The sequence below is a fragment of the Eublepharis macularius genome, chromosome 1 (assembly GCF_028583425.1).
Source record: "Eublepharis macularius isolate TG4126 chromosome 1, MPM_Emac_v1.0, whole genome shotgun sequence".
In the NCBI taxonomy this organism is placed as follows: Eukaryota; Metazoa; Chordata; class Lepidosauria; order Squamata; family Eublepharidae; genus Eublepharis; species Eublepharis macularius.
Genome location: NC_072790.1, coordinates 154886038 through 154904607, shown reverse-complemented (window position 1 = coordinate 154904607; position 18570 = coordinate 154886038). Strand labels below are relative to the sequence as shown.

The window sequence follows — 18570 nt, the reverse complement described above, 5'->3', positions numbered from 1 at the left end:
GCCCTCGGGGCCCACTGCTCCCCCACCAGCCCCAGTATCCCCCGGGGTCGCCGCCCATACAGGAGCTCGAAGGGGGCATATCCCGTAGAGGCCTGGGGTGTCTCGCGGACCGCGAAGAGCAAGGGGTCTATGTACAAATCCCACTGGCGGGGGCGGTCATGGGCTAACTTGCGGATCATCGCCTTCAGGGTCTGGTTGAACCTCTCCAGCAGCCCGTCGGTTTGGGGGTGGTAGACACTGGTGAAGATTTGTCGTACTTGCAGCGTACGGCACAGATGTCTGGTGAGCTGGGCCGTGAAAGGCTTCCCGCAGTCCGACAGCAGCTCCCGGGGCAATCCTACCTGAGCGAAGAATCGCAGCAGCACCCGGGCGACCCCCGGGGCCTTCATGTCGCGCAGGGGAATGGCTTCAGGGTACCGGGTAGCATAGTCCATCAGGACCAGGATGTAACGGGCTCCCCGTGGCGTCCGTAGCAACGGGCCGACGAAGTCCATGGCCACTCTGGAGAAGGGCTCCTCGATGATGGGTAGCGGGGCCAACGGGGCCCGGGCTGGACGGCGGCTGGCTTGCCGCTGGCACAGCGGGCAAGCCTGACAGTAGCGTTTGACCTCCTTGGCTAGCCCCGGCCAGAAGAAGTGGGCTTCAATCCGGGCCGCAGTGCTTCGCGCACCCTGATGGCCGCCCCAGGGGTGGTCGTGGGCGGCCTTGAGGACCTCTGGGCGGTAGGCAGCTGGGACCAACAGCTGGGCCACTTCCCCTGGTCCTCCTTTCACTAAGTGGTACCAGCGCCCTCCTACTTGGATGACCCGCGGTAGCCGTCCTGCTCGGCGGGGATCAAGGACCCGGCCCTCACTTACCGCGGTCATCCGGCGTAGGCTTTCCAGCGAGGGATCCTCGGCCTGGGCGGCGGCGAATCGGGGCTCGGTTCCCCATCCCCGGCGGAGTTGGGCTGGGACATCCCCGATTCCATTCTCCTCCGGGTGTCCCTCGGCGTCTCCTTCGTCGTCCCCGACCATGACCTCCCCAACTTCCTCCCGATCCGGGGGAAGGGCCGTCTTCATGGCGGGGCGGAAGTGGGGGGAATCCCTCCCCAGCAAGACTGGGTAGGGGAGAGCCTGCACCCGGGCCAAGGGCGTCTCGCAGGTCTGGCCCCGGTACGTCACTGGGGCCAAGACGACGGGGCATTCCTCCACATTATTGTGGACACAGGCGATGACGGCCTGACGGACCACCGGGAGGTCTGCGGGCAGGAGGTGGGAGCGGATCATTGACACGGAGCTCCCGCTGTCGAGGAGTGCCGTCAACTTCCTACCCATCACCGAGACCAAGACAAGCATAGGGGGAGGCCGGGGGGCCCGGCTCGTTGCGGGCAGAGCCGTGTCCCAGCCCAGGTCGCACTCCATGAGGGGGCATTCTCTTTTCCAGTGCCCCCGTTGCCCGCAGGTGAAGCACGGCCCTTTGTCTCCCGGCTCCCTAGCTGAGCTGCCAGGCTTAGGCGTAGCGGGGGTTACGGGCGGCGGGAGAGCTAGTCGGGGCCCGGCCGAGGGTCCTCCGGTTGCTCGATTCAGCGGGGCAGGGGCAGGGTGCCGGGGTCCCGCCCGCGCCCGTCCCCCCTTTTCGCCTGTGCTGCGGCTCCCGTCGCTGCCGGGGCGGGGCTCCGGCTTCCCAGGCTCCCGGGGCTCGATGGCCATCACGTTTTCCCACAGCGTGGTGGCTTCTTTCAGGGTGGCGGGCTTATTATAGGCCACCCAGTTTCGAGCCCGCGTCGGAATCACCTGGAGCAGCTGCTCGAGGACCACTTGGTCAGCAATCCTCCGGCCGTCATCCGAGGTGGGCTTCAGCCAGCGGTAGGCGGCATCCTGGAGATTGGCCACCAGGGTGCGAGGCCGGTCAGTCTTCTGGAAGGCGATGGACCGGAACTTCTGCCGGTAAGTCTCCGGGGTGATTTCGTAGCGATCCAATATCGCCTCCTTAAGCCTCGCGTAGTCCGCGCTTTCGGCCTTGGGAAGGGCCTTCAGGGCGGCCTGCGCCTCCCCCGTAAGGTAAGGCCCGATGATGAAGGCCCACTGGGCCGGTGCCCACCCTGCCGCCTCGGCGGTACGCTTGAAGGCCTCCAAGAACGCATCCACGTCATCCTCCGGGCCTAGCTTAGCGAGGTGGAACGGTGGCCTGGGGTTGGGCCCGGCGCCTCCGGCAGCCCCGGCCCCGGCGCCGGCCAACGCCTGTTGAAGGTTCTGGATGAGGTTCGCCTGGGCGTCCTGCTGCTGACGCGCGAGAGCAGCTTGCGCATCCAGTTGCTGTTGGGCCACCTCCTTCAATAGTTGCCCCTGGTGCTTGGCCAGCCACTGGCCAAACTGCGTGAGATCCATCGTGGAGCCTGCAGTCTCGGCAGGGGTCTCCACACTCGCCGCTTTCAACACCGCCGGGCACAGGAGGGGTCGGGGGCTGCTCCAGCCGGCTGGAGTGGGCAGGTGCGGGCGCGGGTGCCTCACGGGGCTGCCAGTGCCGGCATTCTCCACCAGTTTGTGAGGCCCCGCCCCGCCGGCCGCGCCTTCCCCGCGCTCTGCCATCCCGGGGGTGACCACCAGGGGGAGGTTGAAGGTGCTCCCTCGGCCTCAGACTGGATAGGGGCAGTGGTTCAAGCACCAAGCTCTGCCTCCTATCTGGCGTTCTGGAATATACTCGCTCTCTCTCTGTGTCCAACCTTCCAACTAGCCGTCTCCTCCTCGGCGTCACTGGGAGCTCCCTTCTTATAGTCCCTCCTGGCTCTGCCCCCTGGCTTTCCACCAACCCTCTCCCCTGGCTCATCTGCCCTAGTCGCTACTCCCGCCTGGTTGGTTCCCCTGCCCTTCCGTCACCCTTCCTCCCCCTGCCCTCTCTCTAGTGCCTGTTTCTTCCCTCCACCACCCTTCACCAATCCCCGGTGCCGCTTCAGACCGGGGAGCCCTCCCAGGAGCCATCCAGCCAACCCAGAGCGGGGATGTCTCGCTGGGCGTCCCTCCTTCCGCCCGCCCCATCCGGGCTTTCCCCCTCCGCGCGCTGGGCCGCGCTCGCCCCGGAGCCGCCTCCCCGGGCGGCTGCGGCGGCGTCGGAGCTACCCTCCTCCGTCCGCCGCTCCCGCTTCTCTGCCGCGCGGCCGTCGTCCCGTCGGGCAGCCAGCCCGGCTCCGGCCGCTCTGCGGTCGCGAGAGGCGGCCGCAGCCGCAGCTGGCCCCGCCGCGGCAATGGCGGCGCCGGGATCAACTCTCCCGGCGGCGGCGGCGGCGGCAGACCCGGCGGTTCTCGCAGTGGCGGCGGCGGGCCCCGCTGCCCCTGTGAAGGCCGCGTCGGTGGCGGCAGGTCTCGCGGCTCCCGCGGCGGTGGCGGGGGCGCAAGCGGGAGCGCGGCCGGGAAGCCGAGGGTCGACGTCCCCTCCGAACCCTGTGCCGTGGGCTCCCAGGTAGGTTGGGGGGCTGGGCGGGGCTCAGGTGGCTGGTGGTGGGCTCCCGAGGGGGTGGGGGGTCGGGTCCAGTCCGGGGGGGGAGGGCCCACCCCGGACATTAATTACTAACAATACAAAAGGAAGGAAGGGGGGCAGAGGGAAGGGGAGAAAAACAACAACACATAACAACACAAACACTACATCTACAAATAATGCTTTCCCTTCATTCTGCCATTGTTTAAAATTAAAACTTTGTAAAATACTGTTAGATTGGTAGACCTTGCAAAATACAGATTACAATCAAGATTAGGTCTTCCTCCCCCCCCCGGGCCTCGGACGCAGTTCTCTCTGAACAACTGCAGTCGCCGTGCTCGTTCCCTCCTCCCCTCCCCCTTCAAACTTGGAATCCTTTTCCTCTTGTTTACCATCTTGCTGAAACTCTTGATGTTTACCCTCAAAGTCCCTTAGCTGATCTTCTGATGTTATCTTGTAAGTTTGGTCTTTATAACTAAACCAGATACCTTCCGGAAATAACCATTTGTACTTTATTTCACGTTTCCTCAGAAGAGCTGCAAACCTTTTATATTTAAATCTTCTTTTCCGAGCTAAGAATGGAACGTCCTTCAATATCTTAACCTTATTACCCAGAAAGTCCAGATCCGCATTATGTGAATTATATAGGATAGTGTCCCGAATCCTCTTAGATGAAAAGTCAATGATGATCTCACGAGGCAGCTGACACTTCGTTGCATATTTTGAAGAAGCCCGACGGACTTCCAAAATGGCGCTTTTTAACTCTTCTTTAGTTGCCCTCGTGGGTGTCGCCAAAAGTTCCGAGGCCAGATCCTTTAAATTCTCAATTTCCTCCTCTTTCACGTTCTGGAGACGCAAAATTGTCTGTGCTCGTTCCACTTGTAGCCCGATCAGCTGGTTCTCCACCAGCTTTAGTTCATTGTTTGTTGCCCTCACAAGTGACACATTTTCCCGAGCAGACTTCTCTGCCCCCCCCGCTGTTTCCTTAATGGTTTTCACTTTGCTCTCAATTAAGCTAACCCTTTGATCCATTTCGTTTAGCTTGTCAACAAAGGGCTTTATGGCTTCGATAACTGACCGCTTCACTAGGTCCTCAAGAGACTCTCCTTTTCCCTGCAGGGCAGCCGAGATTGACTTGCCCATAGCGGGGCTCTGCTTTTTCGTCGCCATTTTAGGGGGGGGAGTCCGCCAACCAAGTTCTGAAACTCAGTGAGGGGGAAGAAACCCGAGCCTTCTTAGCTTCAGATCCCACCAATCCTTCGTGTACGCTTGTAGTAACAGAGGGGATTCGCTTACTTACAGGCTTTCGCCTAGTTCTGCTCTTTGCCGTTCTCCATGGCCTGGCAGCACTCGATGTGCTGCGCACATCTGCCGGCCTCCGTAGGAGCAAACGGGCAATTTACCACCTGCATTGACTTCCGGGGGTTCTTCCCATGGCGCTCCGGACCCTGCCTCCCTCACTGGGAGTCCTGGGGGCTAACCTTCGCAGGTCAGCCACCCAGTCAGGCTGCTCGGACACTTCCTCCCGGACCTGCGGAGAGGAGCGTCCGACATGGCCAAGAAAATGAAACCGAATCACCCCACAAAATTTCTGTGATGCTAAGGTAAAGCAGAGAACTATATATACTTAGGATTGCTAATGCTGGCTTGGGAAATTCCTAGAGATTTGGGGGCAAGGCCTAGGGAAGGCAGAGTGAGCTCAGCAGGATGTGAAGTCACACATTGTGGTATCACATCCTGTAATGTTATGTCCAAGTCAAACATAGCTCCTCCCTACCCTTCCTGGTCAGCTGTTCCAGCCCTTCCACTTCTTTCCAGCAAAATTCAAATTCAAAAATTTAATTTCTCACCTTATATCACTTCTCCCTGCCTTTTCCTCTCACCTTACACCACTTTTAAGCTTGTTTATGCATATGTTCTGTATATCATACCAATTCTTTGATCCTAAATATTTGTACTTATATAATTTGCTGCTATACAGTTCCAAAAAAAGAGGAAAAAATTCGTGAACCTTACTAGCCACAATGACTCACACCAACAGTAAAGCTATATTAATATGTCTATTTCATTAATATTTCTATAACCACAATTCTAGTTAACATTCACATAATAACACACACAAAGGCACCACAGCCACTTCCTGAGTATACAATTCATTAATAAGAGGCTACAATTTAAAGTGCTATGTGCTCAGCCCTGCTGTAGATATAGTTTTTATAAATACAATTAAAAGGATATTATTAAAGTGCAAGGTACAAGAGCAGCGAATGTTCATTCAAGCACAAGGTGCCTCATAGAAGGTCAGTCCTAAATAATGGAAGAGCCGTTGGCAATTTTCAAGAAGGAGGCATCCAGTATAAACAAGCCATCAATCTTCAAGAGGGAGGCATCCAGTATAAACAAGCCATCGACGGATGGACCGGTTCCTAAGAAGCCGTTTTGATTCTTCTTCAAAGATGGCCAGAAGATATCAAATAAGATGAAGATGCAGTTCCAGTCAACCTAAAAAAACTTCTCAAAATCCTCTTCAGAGTTTTCTTAAGGAGAAAAATCCATTTTGAAGACATCTTAACAACAACAACAACAACATTTGATTTATATACCGCCCTTAAGGACAAGTTAACACACACTCAGAATGGTTTACAAAGTATGTCATTATTATCCCCACAACAACAAACACCCTGTGAGGTGGGTGGAGCTGAGAGAGCTCCTAGAAGCTGTGACTGACACAAGATCACCCAGCTGGCTTCAAATGGAGGAGTAGGGAAATCAAACCCAGTTCTCCAAATTAGAGTCCCACACTCTTAGCCACTACACCAAGCTGGGTATCTTGGAGGATACCAACCAACAGCAGTCCCATTCCTCTCTTAATTCCCAAATGGCCTCTGGCTATTAATATCTTTTACAGGTGAGGATCAGTTTCACTAGTCTTTATGATAAATCACAAAAAAATGGATATTCTAGAGCATCCATGCTCTGTAACTGATCTAGGACTTTAGTTTCTCCATGTCTCTTTGGTATACCACATAGAGCGGGACCACCAGTGACGCCTGACACAGGTTGGACACTTGCCAGCTTCCCTCAAGTTTTGATGGGAAATGTAGGCAGCTTGGCAGAATGTTGGACAAGTGACAGTTGAAAAGTCCATTGGACAGCAGTCAGAGAGTCAAGCTGCAAGACCAGGATGCCTACATTTCCCATCAAAACTTGAGGGAAGCTGACTAGTGTCCAACCTGTGTCAGGCGTCACTTGTGGTCCCGCTCATAGTCTGCTGAAGCTTCTATTTCCTCCAGGGGAACATCTCAAACATAAGCAGTAATTCTAGGGGAAGTCTAAGCTCCACATTGAAATTGATAACCGTACTGTAAGCTGCTGTGAGCTTCTTGAAATAAGAGGTGGATACTAGATACTAAGAATATTTCAGTAGGCTGAAATACTTGTATTTAAACAGAGTTAATGCCAAGGAAAACATAGGCATGGTCCAGGATATAGTTAAGCATCTTACTGATTATGGAGGATTTTGTAGCAACTGGGGTTTAATTAACCAGTGTCCAAGGCTGTAAACTTCGGATCACAGTTAGGAAAACACATGATTGGATGTGCCTTCGTACAAAAATCAAATTTCCTCCAGTTAGAAAGTAGATGCCAGGAAAATAGTCTAGCCCTCACCCCACCATGTTTGTTTTCTCTGTGTGGCAGAGTTTAATTTTTACTTGAAGAGTATTCCATTATTGGAGTCCTCACCTGTGATTTCTCATTTGGAAAAAAAAATATCCCAAGCCACACTTCAATGTACCTCAGGATAGAAAAATGTTCCAACTCCCCAAAAATGCTTGGGGTGAGAGATGACATATTCATAACACCTAGAGCCTGAATAAGACTTTTTTTCAGTGGGCAGAAAACATCTAACATTAACAGTGGCTAATGTTGTTCGTATCAGGGGTATTTCTACCCTAGAACTAGCAGGCATACCAGTCAAATACAAGTTTATCACTGCTGAAAGAACTAGGCATGGATTTAATACCAGAGGGGGAGTTTTCAGACATTCAGTTGGGCATACAGCTGCTTTATTAAGCTTAAAGATATGTAAAAGGAATAGATGCGTAAAGTGGAACAGATGACTAATGTTCATTTACTGTGCCTTATATCAGGGTTATACAGTGCATTTTCAAACTAATACAATAGCGTCATTGGAGACTCGTCCATTAATGTTTTTAAAAGCTTGAGCAGTTTGAATCCAAGTCCTTAGGATCTAAATAACATCTCTTCTGGGACTTTCTTGAAGGCTCCTTCATGGCTGTCAATGGATCCCCTGCTGTAGTTGATCATTTTATAAGAGAAGTTTTGCCTGGAAGCTCAAAAATGTTTGGTTTTGTGCATGAGAACCAAACAATTTCTGAGAAACAAACAGTTTCTGGGAAACAAAAAATAACTGAATTAAATTGCCCCATAATGGCTAATTGGGTTGAATAGACTGCATATTTGGGCTGAATAGACAGCATACTCCGATAATTGCTTCAGTTCCCAGGCTGCTTGTAAGCACAATTCTAAGTGCTGGTGTTGACCTAAGGAGCCCTACGTGGCCTGCCACCAGGATATCTGAAGGACTCCCTGCTCCCATATGAACCTGCCTGACTGTTCCTTAGAGGCCCTGCTCTGGACACTTCCACTTTCTGAGATTAAGAGTGGCTACCAGTAGGGTTGCCAGGTCCCCATAGATGCTCAGTAGGAGGGGGTCAGTCCTGGGCCTGGCACTTACTCCCAGACTTGGCATGATGAAGTCATTTCTGGAAGTGACATGATCATGCTGGCCACAGGAGTGCTCCTGTGCTTTGTGTATAGCTGATTCTTTCAGAATCTACTTGTTCAGGACCAAAATCTCTCCCTGTGACATGCAAGAGTACTCCCATGGCTGGCACAATGATGTGCCCCTCCAGGAGCATGCCTACCATGTAGTCACCTTGTCGCCTGCTGACGGCAGGCAATTGCCAGGTGGCTTGCCATTTGTGGGCACCAGGGCAAACCACCAGGAGTATGCCAGCCACTGGCTGGCATCTGGGAACTAGATACTGGGGATGAGGTGCCATTCAAGATAAAGAGTGCCTGTGTGTGACGCTCCCTTTATACATCTGTCTATGATAATGACCTTTAGACTTCTTTGCCTGGCCTTTTAATTGTGTACAATAAAGAGTTGTTTCAGCTATTCTTGCTGCTACTGGTATTTTGATACCTTTTGCTTTTACGTAATTGTATACCTTATGTTACCTGTAAGCGGCTTTGACAATGGTCAATATACAGAATATAAATATTTTAAGTAAAATAAATAATAAAAATAACTTAGGACACTGACAGCGCAAATTCTGGGCGGGAATGTGCCAAAGCACCCACGGAGCTTAGGAGTTATGACAGCATATCCTGGACTTATGTCATCGTAACCCCCCACCCCAATGCTGCAGCAGCCTGGTGCCACAACTCCTAGGTCCCCTGCTGTGATTGGTCACAGCAGCTGGATGTGAGCTTAACCGGGGAGTAAGTCCCTGCACCTGTGGGCCAGGGGGTGTGGTGTGACTTAGTCCACTCCCTAAGTCATTTCAGGTATGGCAACACCCCCATAAGGGTGCAAACTTATGCCTCAAAAATGTGGTATAGCCCATAGTTCCCATTGTGAGAGAAAAGTCAATTCCCCCCCCCCTCCCCTACATCCGGCCCTGCCCAAATGGCCCAGTGGAGCATAGAATGCCAACTACTGTGGTGATCAATCTGCTCGTGCTCCTGCCTTGCATCTCACACCTCAGCAGTGCTAAAGGATTCATAGCCCTCCCCCTGCACACAGGCAAGACCCCACACCCCACCCTGCTTCCCTCAGCAAGGGGGGAGCTCTCCATCAGGGGGGCCTCAGAGGGAGAAAGCTCCTATGGTGTTCTTCTCTTCACCAGTAATAATGGGGGACTGGACAGGTAGCTTCCTGCCAGTCCCCTGTTCTGAGTGAGACAATTAACCCAGACAGTACTGAAGAAAAAGAAAAGGTGGAGGAAGCCCCCCTCCAGATATGAAATACTGCTCTGGGAAGATGGAAGTGTTCGTGTAGTGGTGCAGGCATACACAGGCACTTTATCAATATTCACCGGGTTAACCGTCCCAATTGAACTGGCCCAGGTAAACTGAGGGCTGCCTGAGCTGGAAGAGCCTCCCACTCCCAGCCTCCTTGTCCACCATCTTCAGACTTTCCTTTTCAGTCATGGTGAGAGGCCCTTCTGCCCCAGCGTGGGAAAGCTGGCCAGCAGCAGTGGGAGGACATGGAGTGGCTATGGCAACCACCAGACCAGGATGATTGTAAGCATTCCTCCAGCGGGGCACACCTTAGAGCAATTATTGCCAGAACACCACCCTCATCTGCATAAAAAGATCCTTTGCAGCAGACAGCTGCACTGTCAAGATGGAAACAGTCCAGACAGGTGCTGTCCAGGATCTGGAGGGTGCTGATGCATCCTGGGATCACTTTGTCTTGCACCTCCTCTGGCACCAATGTGCCACTCAAACATACAGTGCTAGCAGGAGGTGGATCAGGTGGAACCTCTGGGCTTGATGGTGGTGGGCAGGGGCACCAGATGTGGATGGGTGGTCTGGGGACTGCAGCGTGAGGGGCTGTGTTATTGGGGTAAAGTGGAGCACCTCGCATCCTGCATCATCTACCCCCATCCTCTAGGCCTGCAAGCTGGCCACCACAAGCGGGTTCTGGCCACGCAGCATCCATTCAGTGTGATTCCAGCTTGGGATGGGTGGAGCACCTCTCTCAGGATATTCCCACACTGCTCAGCCTCCCCTCCACATTCTTCAAGTGTGGAGATGGCATGGCTGTGGGGAGTCAAACAGCAGAAGTCAAACTGGACCGAGCCCCAAGAACAGCAGAAGTCGAACTGGACTGAGACTGAGAAAGCATTCCTGTACTGCCTGGTGGAGGACCACCCCCAGTGTCACTCTCACCAGGGCCAGGGGTACCTTGACCACCGCTTGCCAATAGGCCTTTTGGAATATGGTGGCAGAGCAGGTGGCAGCCCTAGGACATGCCATTCAAAGAGGTCCACTCTGAAGTGCTGGAATGACTCCTTTGGGCTAGTTCAGAAATGTGTATGTGCCCTAATAGCCAGGGACACCCCATACAAGCAGGCAGTGCAGGTGGGTTTGCCCCAGGTTGAGGTAGTCATACACCTGGTGAGCCCACTGGTTGTTGTATGTGGCCTTGGCATAGAGGTCCTGGCTGACGAGTTCATGACAGGACCATGGTGCTGCCTGGGGTCAGTCGGAGGCTTGGGCACAGGCCTCATCTCCCCCCGAAAGGTGCTAGTGCCTTCGCTTCTCTTGAGCAGGTGAATCACTCAGCGTGGATGCCACTCCTGAGCAGTCGGGCACCACGGGTGGAGGCCAGGGGGATGGGGGCGCCTCGGAGCTGCTCAGTCTGGGATGGCTCGAGTTGGCCACAGGGCCCTCATCTGATGTGGTGAAACACCTGCCATGGAACCTGGTCCCTGCCCCCCCACTCTCAGGCTGAGGAGGGGAGCTAACTGGTGCACCGAACAAGCCCAATGCTGGTAACACGGGCACAGGAGGTTATGGAAAGGAGGAGGCAGTGAGGGGAGGGGAGCAGTCCTGGGGCCTGGGCTGCAGGATCAGGTACCAGACACCTGACTTGAGCATCCAGTTTTACTCCTACAGGGGCCTGAAATTTACTGCTGGAGTGGTGCAGCATGTCTGACCCATGAACCCTTTGCGACAGGCCGTGACAGCAGGAGTGGCTGTCCTTCAGACTCTTAGTATTGGCAGATCCCTGGAGTCAGCAACCTAGAGTGGTTATTGTCAGAACACTGCCCTCATCTGCATAAAAAGATCCTTTGCAGCAGATGGAGGGTCAGGGGTGGGAAGCAGCCCACCCCCTTGCACCCATGTATCTGTGTCCAGGTGGACTCTACATCCTCCAAGGGGGGCAGGGCAACACCGCCAGGGAATGTGGAAGAACCTGGCAGGCTGGCAGGGTGGATGGACCAGGGGCTGTGTGCCATGGGCTCTAGGCCAGAGGGGGATGTGGGGAACACACAGGCTATGCCAGGGGTATGGGCATGTGGCCTCACTGTGCTCAGCACATCCCCCAACCCTCTCTACCATGTGGGCAGAAACTGAGAAGGAACAGGTGGAGACCTGCTGTAAGTAGAGGGAGGCTGTGTCCTGGGGCCATAAGTGCATGGCTGGCCTGGGTGCGTCTGCAGCAGTAGCTATGGATGGCCTGGGTGATCTGCTAGCTGTCACGTGTGAAGTCAGGCATGCATTGAGGGGCTGCTTGGGCAGCTCACAGTTGTGGCTCATTGCTTGCCAGTAGCCCCCCTCCCATCTCCCTGCCTGCAGGGGTGACCTGGGGCACACTGCGGAGGCACCCCTGGCAATGCAGCCTGGCCATCAGGATGCTCCCTGACAGTGAGCATGGCTCAGGCAGGTCATGGCCAGCTCTTCATCCACCATTGGGTTTGTGCCCACTGGCTGCTCCTGAGATGTGCTCTGACTAGGTTCCATGGAGAAGCTTTCCCTTGCAGCAGGGGAGTCACCCCAAGCACCCCTTGCAGCAGGCTGTACCACTATAGGGGAATGCACGACTAAGGCAGGGGCAGTGGTAAGGCAGGGGGCCATTCAGATGTGTGGTGCCTGAATTGATGGCCTGTCTCTTGCTGAATGTGTGGGGGGGGCATGTGCCCTGCCTGCTGTTTGGTTGGGGAACTCCCCCCACCTGTGCGCGGCACCCCTCCTGGAACCCATGCTTCCATGGGGAATCTTTTCACCCCAAGTGCCAGCTCTCTGTGGGGGAGGGAGTAATATCAACAGGTGGTGCCAGGGGGCCACCCGTGAGGGCACAGGCAGTCAACAGCCCACCCTCCTGGCACCAGGGCTCCCCCCTCCACAGACAGCTTTCCCTCAGTTGGGTACCTTGATGTAGGCACTATGATCGCAGGCCGCCTACTCTCTGGCAGGGGGGACGGAGGTGTTGATGGCTGGCAGCGATCACAGTCATACATTGGGTGTGCCTTAGACTGACAGTTCCAGGCCTGTCATGGGCATGGCACAACCTTTGAGGGATGCTGGTGGGGTTGTCAGGGAAATGGCTATGTTCTTGCCGTGCCTTGCGGGGCTTGGTCACTGCTGTAGCTCTCCTGCAAACAGTCTTAGGGTGGGGATGAGTGACACTGAAGTTGCCCTGACGCCTGCAGGAAGGCGGGCCTTAGATTTGCACTCCCCATTAAAATCAATTTCTTAACTAAAGTTAACAACAGACTAGCATGGATTTTGGATAAAGAAACTGTGATGAAGAGCATCATCTGTTCTATTCAGATGGAAAGAATGAAAACTTAATTGTTATGGGAAACCATAATTAAAAGGAAACAGCTTATGGAGCATATGGCAGAATGAGAACAAAAGTAGCTATATGGATTCTATTATGCTACCCATATTTATGAGAGATTACATTTTACTTGGAATTTAACATCCAACCTGCTTTTACAATCCGCTGCCTTTTGGACACTAGGAAAACCATGTTTTCTTCATCAAGTTGGTCAGCAAAAGCATCACCTTCCACTATGAAATAGCCAAAGATCTAATGCAAAACAAAAAAAGCACAGCCCATTGTGAGAAGAACATTGCTTCAGAACCAGTATATGTAGATAAACACATGGTATATTTTTTTTAAAAGAACTAATAGATTAGTTAGAAATATCTGTCTAATTCTAAGATTAAAAGAATTTTTAAAGTATCACGATGAGACTTGATATTTAACTTATCGAAATTTCTATTTTGAATTGTGACCGTTTTCATCAGAGCTGCATCAAAAAACTAGTGAGTCTTGAGTGAAGTGGGATGGATTCAACACTTTGTTTGGATCAGGATTGTGGATCTTGCCCACTGTGGCTGTCCCAGATTCCCAGCAATCCCTTCCGACTGCTGGACAGAGGGGAAGTGCCTTCCATTGATGGATCATTGAAACGAACCCAGTATAAACCTTGGCTTACCCTTTCTTAAGCAGAAGCAACTGAAGCTAAGGCCAATGTTTGAAAAACATGTTTTTCCTTGCCCTGCAGCTACAGATTCACTTCAATATTATGGCAAACTTAACAGAATTATAACATCAAAGAAAATTTTAAAAACCTAATTGTTCCAATGACTACAGCATTGGACTACGTGCCGAAGCTCAATTCTAAAACAATGTTATGCAATATTTAATAGCTGGTGTGTGTATGATTGACAAGACCACATGTGCCAGCACCTAGAAGAATATGATCAAGGTTTAAAAAATTAGAAGTTGTGCAGAGACTAGATAGCCCAAAAGCTGAGCGGGAATATGAACACAGGCTTCCTTGCTCAAAGTTTAACCACTCTTGTTCTTTTCTACACACTATCCAAGACTGTTCTAAATTATTTCAGATTTTGTTTATTATTTAAAACATTTATTAGCTACCTTTCTACCTTGCAGGAAATCAAAGTGGCTTACAATATAAATAAAATAATAATAAAATGACTAAAACAAAATTTAAAAACACAGTTTTTAAATAAAGATTTTTAAAAAGTTAATTAAAAGCAGAGCTAAATAAAAACATCTTCAGCTATCTCCTGAAGATCAGCAGTAAGGGATATGTATATGTTGATTACAGCGGGGAAGCACAAAGCCCATTCCTTCTGTCCTTTCAAAAGGGAGAAGTGTTGATAGAGCGAGGAAGGAGGACATTTTTGAATTTCTGGAGCAGAAGGCACGTTGCCGTCCTTCATGCCTGACTCTTTAAGGCATGCCAGGCATCCTGATAGGGGTAATCGGAACAGTGGTGTCTGTGTTTTCCCCCAGGAGCAATTATCCCCTGGCCCTAGTCAGGGCAAAAGTGCCAAGGAGGCAGGCTTAGGCCCTTTCCCCTACATCGTACAGACCAGTGCACATGCTAGAGTGGCTGATGATATTTGCTGTTTGCCATCAGCCCGAATACTTACAATGCCATCCCCCCCACCTCCTCAGGGAGAGGGGAAGAAGTGCATTGGCACTGAGTGGCTCATAGGTCAGGATATAGGAAGTGCAGCCTCCCAATTTCTCTTTTTTCTCATTTCTACCTCCTTTTCCTATTACTACAAGGTCTTTTGGAGAACTGAGTCAAGAGAGTATCCTTTTAAAGTCTTTTAGTAGCTGGAGAAGAGGAAGAGAAGAAAAAATGATTTAAGATCAACACATTCCAAAGGTTGATGGTGTAATATATAAAGTGCTTGGCTATGGTCTACTGATCTAGCTGGTGTAAGGGGCTTTGTGATCAGTAGCACATTCATCTGAAGAGGGCTGTGTAGAACTTGAATGTCTATCTAGCTACTTTATGAAGGGCAGCTAAATGAAGTGCTGCTGTAGATGGTCAGAAGAACATTTATTGCTACTATAGAATAATACCGTAAACACAGCAATTACTTGTAACACTTCAAAGTGGGAGGGGAGGTGAATGGAAGACCTCCTAAGTGTAAAAATTGTCAGAACAACTCATAGGTCAAGTGCCTGTCAGTGTTATTTATAATTTCTGATCAGTTAGTCTTTAGAAATTTAAACAGTGCAAGATATTCCTGGGACCACTGCAGGAAAGGATTTCTGAATTCTTAGGGTGCCAGTTTATTAGAATTACAGAACTGTGTCAGTAATATTGTCACTTTTGGTCACAAGGTCAGAAGGAGGAGGAGACCTCCTATCCAAAGCTGATGCTATATCCTAAGAACTGCCTTTTTCAGTCAAAATCATAGGCTTCTGGAAAATTGCAAAAAAGTGTCACAGTTTATTCAACAGCTCCCATCTTTTGGCTGGAAGTGCTTCTCATTGTCATAGAGCCCAGTCCACTCAGAGCAAAAGTGCCAAGGAGGCAGGCTTCGGTCCTTTCCCCTACATCCTACAGGCCAGTGCACATGCTAAAGTGGCTGATGATATTTGCTGTTTGCCATCAACCTGAATCCCTGAGACAAAACATCCTCAAATTATCCTAGAATGAATTAAGCATTACCACTATCACACATGCAGATTATCTACTACAAGTATAAATATGAATGATCTGTGACACCTTAATTTTATGCTGGAGCTGTGAATGAAGAACCGTTACTGTCCCTGGACACTTCCTGTTCCATTATTGACTCCAAATCAGAGAGTGCAGGATCAAATAATTTGCTGCTTGCTTCCTGTGCAAGAAAATAATATTCGCACTCACTCACTCTTTCACTTGCTCCCTGCAGTCTGAGGCCTTATAATTGTGCTTTTAACACTTTGGTGGTAAATAAAGGTGGTTCTGATGGTGGTAAGCATGTCAGTGTCAGACTCTGCATAAATAGGCCCCTAATAAAATATCTGACAACAGATCTAGTGTTTTGCTTTTGGTGTGGCTGAGGCAAATTAGCATGCCATAGACAAATGAACAAACATACCTCACACCATTCTGTACGCCCATCTGGATTGTTGCTGATCTTCCTATAAAAGGTTTTAACATCTTGAGACTTCACTTCTGGACCAAACAGAGCCTGGACTGCAGCATAGAATTTATCATAATCCATTTCCTCTGCATTGAAACAAAAACAAACCTCATAGAATCTAAATATAAATCTAACAAAATGTTGCTTCTAGGTATATTCAACTTCATTCCCACCCTCTTATTTGTTCAATTTTCATAGTGTTTGTGATTTCATTTTCCACTTTGTTTTCATCATAGAATTCTTGCTAAAATTATATGAATTATTATTTGTTTATAGTCTCAGTATTTATTTTCAAAGATATAGCAGCAAATTCTGAACATATGAAGAAGCTACCTTATACAGACTATTGGTTCATTTAGCTCAGTACTGTCTATTCTGAGGGCAGCAGCTTTTCAAGGTTCTTCAAGTTTCTCTTCATGAGATTGAATACATGAGGATGCTCAAGTGAAGGCAGACACAATGTTAGCTGGGAAAGGTAGTTAAAAAGACAGAGCCAAAGGCTCTGTTAATTTCGCCTCTCTAGAGATGGCAAAGATCACTCCTCAGAGGGTTTATTTTCTCTTTGCCTCCCAGAAGGGGAGGTGAAACTGACAGAGCTTTTGGAGCTTTTGGGGAGGCATAGAGGAAATACACAAGCCCTCCAAGGAGCTCTCTCTGCTTGCTCAAGAGGGGTGAAATTGACAAAGCCTTCCGGACCATCTTTTAAAATTTGGCTTCCTGGCTAACATAGCATCTCCTTTCACTTGTGCGTCCTCATGTAAGACATCTTGGGTAGAGAGACTCTGCAGAAGGGTCTTTCTCAACTCCTACTTATTTGCAATTCTTTGCTTGCAAAGTATGCACTCTGCCACTGAGCAACATCCCTATTCCTGAAACTGGCTTTCCAATATCTCCAAAGAAATATATTTTTAAAATTTAAAGCGACTAAGTAGGGAAAAATGTAGAATGTTGGCTTCTTTATAAAAGATGTCCTCTCCATTATTGCCCCATATTACACGCGGTAACACTGAAAAGAGAATTTACTTTACCAGCATCTTTTGTGTACAGTCCTAGTCTTTCTTCCCTTTTCTGAATGACTATTTTGTCAACAAGCTTTTCAAATGCCTTCAAGGAATTTTTAAAAACAACTCCATCAGGAATGTCAGGACGGTCTTCATCTTCTGGAATCCTTCTTCTAGACATTAAGCTATTTAATAAGATGGATAAACCTCAAGATGTTCTTTCAGTACACAGTTAATTTATTTGCTTGTCTTCTTTTAGTTGTACCATTTGATATGAATGTTTAAGGAAATGGTAGCTGCATGACATGAAATGTTGCTTAGATGAATGGAAAGTGATATCTGGGCTAAGCTGAAAGGTATTTCTAGCAGGCCAGTGTGCCAGCAAATACCACATGTCATAACTCCTCATTGAGTCTCATTGGTCATGGAGTCAGCCTAGATCACAAACCAGCATCACTGGTAAGTTGCTGAATTCATCCACCTTCAGAGAGGATAGTACAAGGTAGAAAGGAAATGCTCTTATAAAATGAGACTCAAAACAACTATTAACAACTTGTGATGAAATGGTCATACAGAGATTCTAGCCTTCTTTCTCCATCTAGCTGGATGGGAGCTACATCCTTTCTTTTTTGTTGCTGTCTTTACTTGAACCTGTGAAATGGGACACCAGTTGTATGAAATAGCTAAAGAACTGCAAGAACAATGAAGAGGATAAGCAAAGTAGAAAAAATGTTTATTTCATTAGAATACAATATACACAACAGGGCTGCCAAGCTCCTAGTCCAGGAGGAGGATTCCCTGCCCTGAGCTTCCATTGTGTGCCACTGCTAGAAGGGGCTGCAAGGGATTTTTTTTTTAAACTCACTGGTATGCAATGTATAATGATGTCTCTTCTGTAAGTGACAGTGGCAACTTAATAGTAAATCCATAGATTTTTCTGATGATTCTTAGAGCTACTGTGATCACTTCTGGTTTTTCCTCGGAAGTGATATCACACTTGTGATGATACCCCTCAGGTCACCATCCCCCAACCCTCCTGTCAATTTCCAGGCTCAAGCAGGAAAGGAAGATCATTTTTAATAGCCACAAATGGGAGCTTGTGTCCACAGTGTTACCAACTGGCCAGAAAAAAGCCCACCTAGTCTGCTCCTGCCCCCTAGTGTGTTAGACAGAAACCAGCAGGTTTTCATGACATAGAGCTATATATGATCGCCTAAAAATGCTGGTAAAGGGACAAGAGAATGATTCAAAAGTTGGCAGTCCTAATAGGCTATGAGGGACTGATACATATGTAGAAAAAGGCAGAAAATAGCCCAAAGGCTGTAGGAAAACAAGCACAAGCACATCACAAGTGCCTGAAGTTATAGGAGTTGTTGAAGCTGCAAAAGCTGCTAGGATTTTAATCACAAATTCTGAGAAGCAGGAAATCAGAGTTATTAGATAACTTGAACCAGACCAAACATTGCTTCAGCAATTAATAAGCTGAACTGGGCTTTTAGGTTCTTTTGCAGTTCCTGATGGCAGATCAGCTCTAAGCCTTCCTCACCTTCCATCTGGAAAAATCCTAAAGGGAAGAGCTCAAGTCTGACACATTGTGCTCCAGTGC

The 18570-nt window shown here is 49.7% G+C and overlaps 1 protein-coding gene across 1 annotated transcript in view; it reads right to left on the bottom strand.

The window, feature by feature from the left end:
• Positions 1 to 17145, bottom strand: part of WDR64 (WD repeat domain 64) — a 128250-nt gene extending 111105 nt beyond the window's left edge. The window contains exons 1-3 of the mRNA XM_054972133.1: positions 16992 to 17145; positions 15919 to 16049; positions 12985 to 13087 (exon numbers count right to left, since the gene is read on the bottom strand). Coding sequence (XP_054828108.1) covers positions 12985 to 13087; positions 15919 to 16049; positions 16992 to 17145 — 388 coding nt within the window. The remainder of the gene's footprint in view (positions 1 to 12984; positions 13088 to 15918; positions 16050 to 16991) is intronic.
• Positions 17146 to 18570: the final 1425 nt, after the last annotated feature.